Source organism: Notamacropus eugenii, chromosome 5, assembly GCF_028372415.1.
Source record: "Notamacropus eugenii isolate mMacEug1 chromosome 5, mMacEug1.pri_v2, whole genome shotgun sequence".
Taxonomy (NCBI): Eukaryota; Metazoa; Chordata; class Mammalia; order Diprotodontia; family Macropodidae; genus Notamacropus; species Notamacropus eugenii.
The window spans coordinates 95,825,338-95,838,530 of record NC_092876.1 but is presented as its reverse complement, the minus strand read 5'-3'; the positions used below and the strand labels follow the sequence as shown (position 1 = coordinate 95,838,530).

The window sequence follows — 13,193 nt, the reverse complement described above, 5'->3', positions numbered from 1 at the left end:
TTAATCCCTGCTTTGGTTATCAGGTTTTTTAATTTGATATTTAATTGGGGATTTTCTGTTTCTTCTTTTTCTAGCCTTTTTAGTTGCATTTATTGATCTCTTTCTCAATTTTATTCATGTAAGCATTTAGAGATATAAAATTTCCCCTAAGAACTGCTTTCACTGCATCTCATAATTTTTGGTAGCTTGTCTCATCATTGTCATTCTCTTGAATGAAATTATTGATTACTTCTGTGATTCGTTGTTTAGCCCACTCATTCTATAGCATTAGATTATTTAATTTCTGATTTATTTTTAGCCTATGTTTCCTTGGCCCTTTATTACGTATAATTTTTATTGTATCATGTTCTGAAAAGGATGAATTGACCAATTGGGCCTTTGTGCACAGAATTGTGAAGTTTTTATTCTTTAGTACATGGCCAATTTTTGTGTATGTACTATGCACCACGAGAAAAAAAGTATATTCCTTTCTAGAACTACTTCATTTTCTATGGTACCTTTTAGGAGGATATAGTTTCCTTCCTTATCTCTTTTGATTAAATCTATTTTTGCTTTTGCTTTGTCTGAGATTAGTATAGCTACCCTTGCTTTTTCTTTTCTAGTTCAGTTGAAGTACATTATATTCTACTCCAGTCTTTTACCTTTGCCCTATGTGTATCCCCATGTTTCAGATGTGTTTCTTGTAAACAACATATTGTAAATTAGGGTGTTTAATCCATTTTGCTATTGGTCTCCATTTTATGAGAGAGTTCATTCCATTCACATTCACAGTTATGATTATTGTGTCTTTCTCTCCATCCTATTCCCCCAATTAATGATTTAATTTAATTTAATTTCTCCCTTCTCCCTTCCCTTCCTCAACAGAGGTTTGCTTTTGACCACCATCTCCCTCAATTCTCCCTCCCTTCTACCAATTCCCCTCCCTTTTTCACCTTTTTCCATTTCTACTTCTTCCCTCTCTTCTAACTCTTCTCCTTTTCCCCCCTTTCCCCTCCTAGTGCTTGTAGGGCAATATATATATGTGTAATATATGTATGTGTATATATGTATATATACACACACACACACACACACACACACACACACACACATATATATATGTATATATATATATATATATATATTTAACAGAGTATGTTATTCCCACCTTGAACCAAATCTGATGAGAGTAAAGCTCAAACAATGCTCATCTTCCTCCCTTCTTTCTGTCTACTATAATATGTTTTTGTGCCTCTTCATGTGATGTAATTTAACATTTTCTGCCTCCTCCTTTCCCCTTCTAAAATTACAATCCCTTTGTACTCCTCAATGGTTTTCTTTATTATCACATCAGTTAATTCATACCCACATTTTCTATCTATGTGTATCCCTTTTAAATGTCATAATACATATAGCATTCTCTAGATTAACAAGTATTATCCTCCCATATAGTGATATAAATGGTTTGCTCTTATTGAATAACAAGATTTTTTCTTTTGCTTTTGTGCCTCTCTTGAGTCTTGCATTTGAAGATCAAATTTTCCCTTGACCTCTGACCTTTTTATCAGGAAGGTCTGGAAGTCCATTATTTCATTGAATTTCTATCTTCTTGACTGAAAGATTATGCTCAGTTTTTCTCAGTAGTTGATCCTTGGTTTTAGTCCAAGTTCCTTTACCTTATGGTGTATCATATTCCAATCCCTCTGATCTTTTAATGTAAAAGCTGCAAGGCCTTGTGTGATCCTGACTGTGGTTCTGTGATATTTGAGCTATTTTTTTCTGATTGCTGACAGTATTTTCCCTTGACCTGATAATTCTGGAATTTGACACCAATATTCTTTTGATTTTTCATTTTGAAATCTCTTTCAGGAGGGGAATCAGTGGATTCTTTTGATGATTATTTTTACCCTCTTGTTCTAGGACCTTGGGACAATTTTCCTTGATGATTTCTTGGGAGATGCTGTCCAAGCTCTTTTTTTCATCATGGCCTTTCTAGTAGACCAATAATTCCTAGGTTATCTCTCCTAACTCTATGTTCCAGGTCAGTGTTTCCAAGGAGATATTTTATATTTTCTTCTATTTTTTCATTCTTTAGATTTTGTTTGCCAGATTCTTGATGCCTCATAGAGTCATTAGCTTCCACTTGTTCAAATCTGATTTTTAATTTATAGTTTTCCTCAGCTAGCTTTTTCTTCTCCTTATTCATTTGGCCACTTTTAGTTTTCAAGGAGTTATTTTCTCCCATTAGGTTTTGTGCTTCCTTATCAATTTGAGCAATTTTACTTTTTAAAGATTTGTTTTCTTCAGTGAATTTTTTTCCATTTTATTTACAAAAGAATTGGTGACATTTTCTTTTACCTCTCTCCTTTGGCTTTTAAAATCCTCCTCGAGTTCTTCCTGAAATGTTTTTTGGGTTTGAGACCAGTTCATATTCCTTTTCGATGTTTTAGATGTGGGTTCAGTGTCAGTATTGTCCTCTTCTGAGTTCCTATTTTGATCTTCCCTTCCCCACAGTAAGATTCTATGATCTTTGCTTTTGTAGTTTGTTTCTTGTTCATTGTGATTGCCTTTTTCCTGGCTTTTAAATTAGATCTCTGCTTCTGGGGCATGGCGACTGTTTCAGCGAGTACCCCTGCATACACAAGGTGACCTCCTATGACAGGTTCTTAGATCTGCATTCATAAAAGGAAAGGCAGCTTTTGAGGGGTTAACCATCACTTTAATCAAGCACATGTATCAGCCCTTTTTCCAAGCTCATATGTCATTCACCTAGTTCAGGGGAGTGAACACCCTGAACCCCCAAATAATCAGCAGACATTGCTTCTTCTGTGTGACCATAATTGAACAAACAGGTACAACTCTCTGATCAGTTACCAGAGGGGGAAGCATAACATCTGGTTTCTCAAAGCAGGGGAGCTCCTTAAAGCAGCTTCCCAGCATCCTCATCTAGCATTCAAACCTTCTTACCAAAATTAAGCCCCAAAGTAAAATCTCACCCTCAGAGTATTTATACCTTTTTTTAGAGCCAGTGGACACCCAACCCTTGAGAACCAGGACCTCATTAATAAAAGCTATGGAGGTTCCTACCAATCTTCCCTAATGAAACTCTCCTTAATGGGCAGGCACATTAATGAGTAGGAAAGATCCTACTCAATCACATTATTCAGTCAGAGGCACGTTTAGTATAACAACAGCAGCAGACAATCCTTATTTGATTTCCATTACAGGGACCTCTGTCCCACATTTTTTGTGCTTGTGGCTATGGGCCTCATTACTTGGTTTTCCATGCTGTGCCTTCTGGTTCTGTCAGCTAGAAGCTATATTATGCTACAGCTCACCTGGTGCTGAGCTGGAGCTAGCTGAAGTCTTTCACATTATTCAATCAGAGGAATTTTTCTGGTAGACTTTGCCCTTCACAGCACTGCAAGGACCTAAAAAATTCCCAGTGAACTCTTGAGGAGCAAAATGTCTTCCACATCCACCAAAAGTACTATGAAATTGGATCACAGAATGAAGCCATCCATTTTCTTTTCTGTTATGCTTTGTTTATTTTTATCCTATTCATTTTAACTCTTCTATGCAACATGACTAAGGTGAAAATGTATTTAATAAGAATGTATGTGTAGAACATATATAAGATTGCATGCTGTCCCAGTGAGGGAGGAGGAAGAAAGGAGAGAAAGAGGGAGAGGGAATTGGAAAAGTCTAAGATATATGGAAGTTATTGTAGAAAACTGAAAACAAACAAAATAATTTAAAAAGGAATAAAAAACTTTTACACAAATCTAATTTAATAAAAATATTTCAAAGACATAGAGGTGACTGTAGAAATATTTGTATCAAGTTTCTTTGATAAAGTTCTCATGCTCATCATACATATGGAACTGTTTCAAATTTATGTTACTAAAAGTCCTTTCCCAATAAATAAATGGTAAAGAATTTGATCAAGGAAGTTTTCAAAGGAAGAAGGTAGGAACAATCATGACAAAGAAGTGTGAAATGAATGAAAGTAATAATGAAAAATGAGTGCAAAAATGCTATAAATCACAAATAATTAGAAAAATGAAAATTAAAGAAATTTTGAGGTTCCACCTTGCACCTGTCAGACTGGCAAAAATGGCATTAGGGGAAAATGGCAAATATTAAAGGGACTGTGGAAGACAGGTTCATCAGAGTGCTTTCGGAGGAGCTGTGATTGGTTTTGTCATTTTCTAAAACAGTCTGAAACTTTGCCCAGAAGGACCTTTAAATGTGTATAGTCTTTGACTCCTAGTACTTGTAGGACAAGTTATTTTTCTATACTTAACAGAGCATGTTTTAAGTTCAGGTTATTTTATTTTTTTGCAACAAAATTCTGAAAGTCTGTCAATTCACTGAATGTCTATATATTTTTTTTCACTTAGAATTTTGCTTTACTTTGCTGGGTATGATGTATCTGGCCACAACTCCAGTGTATTTGCTCTTCAAGATGCAGTGTTCCAAGACCTGTGTTCTTTTAGTGTCACCATTTCTAAGACTTGTGTGATTCTCATTGTTCCTCTGGCATATTTGAATTGTTTTTTTTTTCTTTTTTCAACTCAGTAAAATAATTTTTAGTAATTAAATTGTGATAGCATTAAAGAAATAAACTAGTTAGGTAAAATTGTCATTTAAAAATAATACTGGCTTTGCCCACCCATGAAAAATGAATATTTCTCCAGTTATTGAAAGGTGTCCATATTTATATGAAGAATAATTTATACGTCTATTTGTGTAGTTCCTAGGTCCGTTTTGGGAGGTGCAATCTCAAGTATTTTATGCAGTGTAGACATTTTTAAAGGTCTAAAATGATATTAAATAATATTAAATAATAGTAGTTTTCCTGTTTTCTCTTTTAATTGAATTTATTTTAGCTTTACCTTTTTCTAAGATCATGATTACTGTTCCCACTTTTTTTTTACATAATACATTCCTCTCCAGCCCTTTATTTTATCTCTGCATTTTTCTTTTCTTTTTTTTATTGTGTTTCCTGAAAGCAACACATTGTTGAGTTCAGATTTTTAATCAATTTTACTGTCTGTTTCCATTTTATGGGTAAATTCATCCCCTTCACATTCAGTTATGAGTAATTTGTGGTGTATTTCCCTCTATCCTATTTTTTCTCACTATTCTTCTGATCCTCTTTACCCTGTCCCTCCTCACTTATCTAATGTATTTCTACCTGGTACCTTGTCCTCCAATTCCTTAATCTACCCTTCTAAGAGTCCCTCCCTTATCCTCTGCCCCCACCCTCTGCCTTAGTCTTTCTAAAAGTTTCTTCTTTATATCCTCTCCTAATTCTTAATCTATATACTCTTCTAAAAATCCTTCCCTTATCCTATTCCCTTGCCCTCCTATTACTCTCTAACTTTAGAGGACTTTATATACTTCTAGATGTATATGTGGTTTCCATTTTAACTCATTTCCAATAAGAATAAGGTTTCAGCACTACCAGCCATGTTCCCTCACTTGCTTCTTCTTTATCAGTTATTCCTTTGGTGCCTTCAGAGAGGGGGAGTTTGAGTTCCCCTACTAGTATAGTTTTCTTGCATATTTCCTCCAGTAATTCCCTTAAATTCTTTAAGAATTTCAAGGCTATACTACTTGGTGGATATATGTTTCCTTTTGATATTACTTCATTGTCTATGGTACCTTTTAGCAGAATATGGTTTCCTTCCTTATCTCTTTTGATTAGATCTATTTTGGCTTTTGCTTTGTCTGAGATTAGGATAGCTATCCCTACTTTTTTTTTTTATTTCAGCTGAAGCATAATATATTCTAGTCCAGTCTTTTGCCTTTACCTTATGTGTATCCCCATGTTTCAAATATATTTCTTGTTAACAACATATTGTTGGATTATAGCTTTCAATCCATTTTGCTATCAGACTCCATTTTATGAGAGAGTTCATTCCATTCACATTCACAGTATGATTACTATCTGTGTCTTTCTCTCCATTCTATTCCCCCACCCCCATTAATGACTTAATTTCTACCTTCTCTTTGCTTCCACAAAAGAAGTTTGCTTTTGACCACCACCTCCCTCAATGTTCCCTTCCTTCTATCAGCTCCCTTCCCTTTTTCCCCCTTTTTCCAAATACTATTTCTTCCCTCTCTTCTAACCACCCCTTCCTTTTCTTTCCCCTTTCCCCTCCTAGTACTTGTAGGACAAGTTATATTTCTATACTTAACAGAGCATGTTATTCCTACCTTGAAACAAATCTGATGAGAATAAAGCTTAAAGTATGCTCATCTCCCTCCCTTCTTTCTCTCTACTATAATGTTTTTGTGCCTCTTCATGTGATGTAATTTACCCTTTTGTGCCTCCTCCTTTCCTCTTCTACCACTGCAACCCCTTTGTACCCTTCATTTAGGTTTGTTTTATTATCTCATCTGTTAATTTATACCCACATCCTCTATCTGTGTGTATCCCTTTATTTTTATTTTTGAAATTTTTTTATTTTTAGATTTCAGCATTCATTTTTGCCAAATTTTGAGTTCCAACATTTCTCCCCATCTCTCCCCCCCACCCCATAAACCTTGCATTCTGATTACCCCTTCCCACAATGTATCCTCCCTTCTATTGTACCCCACCCTTCCCTTATCCCCATCTTCTCTCTTTTCTTGTAGGGTAAGATAAGTTTCTATACCCCATTACCTGTATTTCTTATTTCCCAGTTATATGCAATAATACTTCTCAACATTTGTTTCTAATACTTTGAATTCCAACTTCTCTCTCTCTGTCCCTCCCTCCCCTTCCCCACTGAGAAGGCAAGCAATTCAGTACAGGCTATATATGTTTTGTGCTGCAAAAGACTTCCACAGTTGTCATGTTGTGTAAGACTAACTATACTGCCCTCCATCCTACCCTGTCCCCACCTTTTTATCTCTCATTTGACCTTGTCCCTTCCCAAAAGTGTTTACTTCTAGTTGCTCCCTTCTCCCATTTGTCCTCCCTTCTGTCATCCCCCTCACCCCACTTGTCCCCTTCTCTCCTACTTTCCTGTAGTGTAAGACAGATTTTCATACCTAATTTAGTGAGTATGTTATACCCTCCTTAAGCCATATGTGAAGAGAGTAAGCTTCACTTTTCCCCTCTTATCTCCTCCCTTTTCTCCTCCATTGAACACGATTTTTCTTATCTCTTTTGTAATATCTCTTTTTTGATAGCTTGCCCCATTGCATTTCTTCCTTTCTCCTCCGTATATTTTCCTCTCTCACCCCTTAATTTTATTTTATTTCTTTAATGGATATCATCTCTTCTGATTCAACTCAACCTGTACTCTGTGTGTGTGTGTGTGTATGTGTGTGTGTGTGTGTGTGTGTTTGTGTATAATCCCTCTACCTACCCAAATACTGAAAATAGTTGAAATGAATTCCTCTCTCCTTTCCCATGTTATTATTCCTCATAATCTCTAATCAGCATCTTCTTCTTTCTCATTTTCTCTGCCTTCATGTGTCCCATTGTTGACCTGCTATAACTCAGCCATGAGGAGCTGGACAAGAAGAATGGCAGGGTAGATTAGGAAGGTGCAATTTTAAGGTAATTGAACTGTTTAGCCTGGAATGGGGATGTTAGAGGATAGTGGCTATAAAGGAATGGAAGCTGTGACCTCCTTTCCAGAAAGAAAAGAAAGAAGGAAATCCTGGAGAAAGAAATGGTTTATTTAACGTACGTTTGTATGTCTCCTACAGGTTGAGAAACTTTAAGGTACCTCATTCGTGTTGTCAGTATCTCTTCTCTGCTACCAGTTTGAAAAGCCTGCACTTTTGTGATATTTTCTTTCAAGATGATGGGATGAAACTGCCATGTGAGACCTTGGGAAAAAAGAAGTGTCAGCTCGAAACACTAGAGTGAGTCCATATGACTGTCTTTTCTTGAAAATCTCCTGAGCATTAGAGCCATAAGCTCAAAGTAAGCAGGAAGAACTACACTGATTTGGGGAGGGTGACTGCAGGCTGCCTGTCTCAGATCAGGGATGCCTTACCCACTTTTATTCCTCTTGGAAATTTTGCACAATAGACCCTTCTCCTCACCAGGCTTTTGGGGCCAGTTTATCCAGGGGAGCATCCACTTCCCTCTGATATCCTATTGAAATTTCTCTGACCTTCTCTTGACCTATCCCAATGAATTGATAAAAAGTTATGTTGTCTTCTCCCTATGTTTCTTGTCCTAGAGGAGCTTAGTTCTAGTATGAGAAGGATGAATTGCTCTGATAGGAAATAATAGGGGAAAGGAACCACTATTTCAGTGAATAAAGGCTATTGTAAGGATCCCTTTTGGTGGAGAAGGGTCTTCTTCATACTCCACCCCAGCTTCTCATCATTACAGTCTGCAATCAGTGCCTGCTCAGCCCACTATTTCTATAGCCCTGTGGTAGATCAGGGACACTGTCCACCAGGAGAGCAGAAGCAGAGCTGTCATCTCCATTCTAACTATGGCTGTGGTCTCAGTGGAAGAGTTGGTAGAGGTGGGGGAGGTGTTGAGGCATCATGGCACTGGCTCCAACCTGTGAAAAGGCAGGGATGGCAAGGTCTGGGAAGACACACCCATACACACACACACACACACACACACACACACACACACACACACACTCTGCAGATCTTTTTACACAAACTGTTGTCTTTTCAAGAAATCCTATAATTAACACAGTTGATTTTTTGAATCTTGTTTAATAATACACTCTATAATTTTGTTTGGAATGCAAGTAAAGCATCCTGGCCTCTCACTTGAAGCACACACCTTCTACCCCTTTTGGATACTGAGCCATTTGTAGCATTCCTGTTCTGTGACAATTTTTCTGTTCTCCATATTATGTCTATATTTCCCAAAAAGCCAGTCCACTCATTATTCTATTATTTTGGGGGTTTCCTCACCAGGAATCCATGAATATTAGTGAAACCAAAGGTGTAACCCCTCTCTCTGTCCCCATTCCCTATCCTTAATACAAATGTAGGGACATATGGAGAGCTGAGTGGGAAAGGATGATTTATTGAGTATGGTGATTCTAAAGGAGCTGTGGGATTGAGCTCTTTGCCTCTGACAAATCAGGAGTAAATGAATCCTGGAGAATGTAATTGACCATATCCTCTCTGGTTTTCTGTGTCCTTCAGAACAACCTACTCGAAGAAAGGTAGTGCTAATGTTCTGGAATCTTTCTTACCTGAGAGACGGAAGAACTTAGCTCTCAATGTTATTCGCCTTGAGGGTGTGATGAAGCTTCTGTGTGGTGTCTTAGCAAAACAAGACTGCAAACTACAGACACTCAGGTGAGCTCCTATGAGATTTCTTTTGGGTGAGTATCTTAGGTTTGGTGGTCAAAGGGGGAAGGAGGAACACAAGCTGGGGAGGGAGATTGGAAACTCCTTTCTTGAGGTAATTTTAGGAATCAAGATCTCATCGATTTTTGTTGCTATAGTTATTGTTTCTCCTGAGAAATTGTCCAAAAAGTGGTTTGATTAGGGGTTTCTCAAATTCTCTCTGAAAGACCTAGTAGAAACATCTCTTAGTTCCAGCATGGTCACCTGGTAAATACTTTTCTGTTTCAAATCCTGCCCTTGTTTTTTTTTGTTTTTTGGGTTTTATCTTCTTTGTTGTTATGGGCTGAGTTCTAAAGTGAGGAGGATGAACAAGGCTGGGGAGAGACAGAGCAGAGATCTGATGAGGAAAGACTCTGTTGTACTCAGTGAATACATTTTTTAAGGTGTGACCTGCTTTATTCACTGATTCCACAGGCTGGAGATGTTTGTTTCTCAAAGTTATTACAAAGTGACCAAGTTGACATAGACCTCAAAACTCATCCATTCCATCATATCCCTGAACAGGAATCCTGTAACAACGTCCCTGAGATATGATTATCTGCCTCCCCATTAGAGACCTGTGATGGGGAAGCCACTAGCTTGTCAACCAGCTTGATTCTATGCTTAAACGTTGCATTGTTAGAAAATCTATCTTTATATAGAACTAAGTTCTGGCTCTCTTAAACATACAGACCATTATTTCCTTTTCAAACGAGTAGAGCACATTTCACACCCCTTCCATGTGACTGACCTTCAGTTACTTCAAGTTACTGATTCCTTTCCCCAACTATATTTGTCCTTGTTTCCAATCCTCTTGAATTCTTGTCATGCTTTTCTGGACAGGTTTTCTTGTCAGTCTCTTTTCTAAATGAGGGAAGGATCCATTGGTAGTGAAGAAGAGGGAGAGGATAGTCCTTTTGGCACTACTCTGGTCAATGTCCTCTCATTTGTAGGTTTCCACTGCTGCCTTTTGTGCATCATAACTGTTTCCCTTTAACTTCTTCCCATCCACTGAACCCTCCCTTGAAACTGAGATAAGCATTAAGTAAAACCAAATGACCAGCACCAATATCTGGCTGTGTGTATATATGTCATTCTGCTTCCATAGTCTTCCTACTAAGGAACAAATGTGTTTTATCATTAGTTCTCAGTCATTCAGATTTGTCTTTATAATTACTGTCAGCTTAACTGCATTTTCAGTGCTGTTACTGGTCACAGTATAGTAACATTGTGTACACAGTGCCTTGATTCTGATTTCTTAATTCTATATCACTTCAGAGAAGCCTTCTCACATTTCTCTGAATTCTTCATCTTCTTTTTTTCTTTAAAAAAGCTTTAAAATACATTTAAATTTTTAAATTAATTAAAATTAAATTAAAATTCATTTTAAATTTAAATTCAAAATAAGCAAGGACAAAAGCACATTCCCATGTATGCAGTAGAACTTAAGAGAGAATGCAATCAATTTCCATTTCATGAAAACCTATGTAGTGTATCCTAGACATTATTTTCAAAGCAACCCAGCTTTTATGTGCTTCCTTCTAAGTTTTCTTTTGTTCTCTGTTGTGTGTTTGTTTTTTTCTTCCTTTCTCCTCCCCCCTCCCTTAGAGAAGTCTACAACTAAACAATTTATGTATGTATGCATGTATGCATGTATAGATACGTATCCACACACATGCATATCTTTTAAAAATTAATTTATTTTAAACTTATACTAAAACTTAAATGCATAAGAAAAAGAAAATATTGTATACTTGAATACAAAATAAGAAAAGAAAAATAAGCATTTCCATGTACTGTAGTATGTAAGAGAGGATTCAAAATACACAGCAATAGATTTCCATTTCAAGAACGCTGATATAATGAATACTACACATTTTGTTTAGAGCTGTCCATCTTTTCTTTGCTTCCTTCTAAGTTTTCTTTTTCCTCTCTCCTGTGCACTTTTTACTTTGTTCTCCTCCACTCTCCCAAAGGGTATAATTAAGTGGCAATATGTTTGTATATGTATATGCATATATGATGAGGTTTAGGGGTGCTGGGGACCCCAAATAATGGCATGCTGGTCCTGCTTGAATGAATTCAACTCAAGCCTTCTTAAAGCCAAAGAAAAACAAAGTTTATTAAAGGTTTGCCAAATTGGGTTGGCTCTTAAGGAGCCTAAGCATTTATAATGCTTGTATTCCCAAGCTGGCCAGACAGAATCTCAGCTAGACAGAGTGAGCTGGTTTGAATCTGAGCTCCTTCATAGAGGCAAGATGGAACTTAAATACAGAAAAGACTATAGGAGGGACCTGGGAATGATCTGGGAGTCTAGAGTGATGGGAGGAGGGGTTTAGGGAGGGTTTTGAGGAGAAGTTCAAGGAGGGAATGACTGGTCAAGGATTTGAAACAGCTGGAGGCAATCAGGAGATATCAGACAATGGAGGGCTTGGGTTGGAAGCAGGTGGGGCAATCCAGAGGTCTTGAAAGGGGTGGTATGGGAGTGACAGGTACCCTGGTGTGAATACGGGTAGACTCTAGGGAGGATCTTGATGGGAGTGGGCAGCAGCCTGGGGAATGGGGTTTTGATGGTGGGGAGTGCAACAGAGACCTGTGCAGAGTGATAATGAAAAGCCCATGGGCTTCCTGAGACTGCCAGAAAAAATGAGATTAGATTTGAGTAAGAGAGGCCAGATTAAGTGGGAAGATTCAAAGGGAGCTCAAGGAGGCTCCCAGAGTCTGAACCCCATCATATACATACATAAAACCATACAGAAAAACATAATATATACATAGACATATACACATCCATATACTTGTATACACATTCATATGCATCTATGCAAGATTGTGCTGTAATACTTAATTGTCCTCTGTTTCTCTAAGGGTGGATAACACCTGCTTAAGAAGTCCAAGTCTTTCTATAGTTTTTTAAGTCCAAGTCCTCATTTCCTATACCACAGCAATTTTTCAACCTCATACTCTCTAGTTATTTCAAATAGTGTAAAACTATTGATTAATGTGGCTAGCGCACAGTATAGTTTTCCTGTTTTTCTCTTGATTAAATCTATTTTAGATTTAACTTTGTCTATGGTTAATACCCCTGGTTTTCTTCCCCTAATAAATTTTGCTCCTGATCTTTACTTTATATTTGTGCATATCTCTTATTTCCTATCCCTCCTGGCTTTTCTACTTTACTTCTACTGACTATCATGCCCTCCTGTTGCTTAATTTAGCCCTCTCCAAAGATCCCTCCCATATCCTCTTTGCCTACCCTTCCACCTTATCCTTTTAATTCTATCTGAGTTAAGACTTTTACAGGCTTCCAAATATATGTTATTCCCACTTTATTGCATTTCTGCTAATCCAGACACCCTTCTATACCCTCCCTTATCCTATTCCCACACCCTCTTATTTCTGGATATATTTAGAAGACTCTTATTCACTTCCAAATGTATATATTGTTCTCTCTTTAACCCAAATCTGATGTGAATAGGGCTCCTGAATACTAGGCCTCCTCCCCCATCTAATTCCTCTGTGTCAGTCCTCCTCTTGCACCTAATTTATATAAGATAATTATTCTTTTTACGTTTTCCTAATTATTTTTTCTATTTTTTAGAAGTGCTTCATACTCAGGTTTACTCCAATCTTTCTTTCCAAATACCCAATTATTAATAAAAATATTAGACATATGTTTTACATCTCCTCATATGAAGAGTAAATAGCCTGTCCTTATCGTGTCCCTTGTTGTTAATCTTTGAGGTGTACCTTATATTTCTCTTGGATTGTGTATGTCAAATTTTCTTTTAAGTTCAGGTTTTTTTTTTTTGGCAACAAAATTCTGAAAGTCTGGCAATTCATTGAATATCTTTATTGTTTTTTTTTCATTTTGGATTTTGCTTAACTTTGCTGGG

The 13,193-nt window shown here is 37.0% G+C and overlaps 1 protein-coding gene across 3 annotated transcripts in view; it reads left to right on the top strand.

Moving 5' to 3' along the window:
- LOC140504880 (NACHT, LRR and PYD domains-containing protein 9A-like) overlaps positions 1-13,193 on the top strand; it is a 45,236-nt gene that overhangs the window by 11,299 nt on the left and 20,744 nt on the right. For 2 of the 3 annotated variants that reach the window (XM_072610252.1, XM_072610250.1), the window contains exons 2-3: positions 7,690-7,848; positions 9,112-9,267. In XM_072610252.1, the coding sequence (XP_072466353.1) occupies positions 7,793-7,848; positions 9,112-9,267 (212 nt within the window). In that variant the 5' untranslated portion in view covers positions 7,690-7,792. Of the gene's footprint in view, positions 1-7,480; positions 7,538-7,689; positions 7,849-9,111; positions 9,268-13,193 lie in introns of all 3 variants that reach the window. The other variant, XM_072610251.1, reaches the window with a different exon arrangement.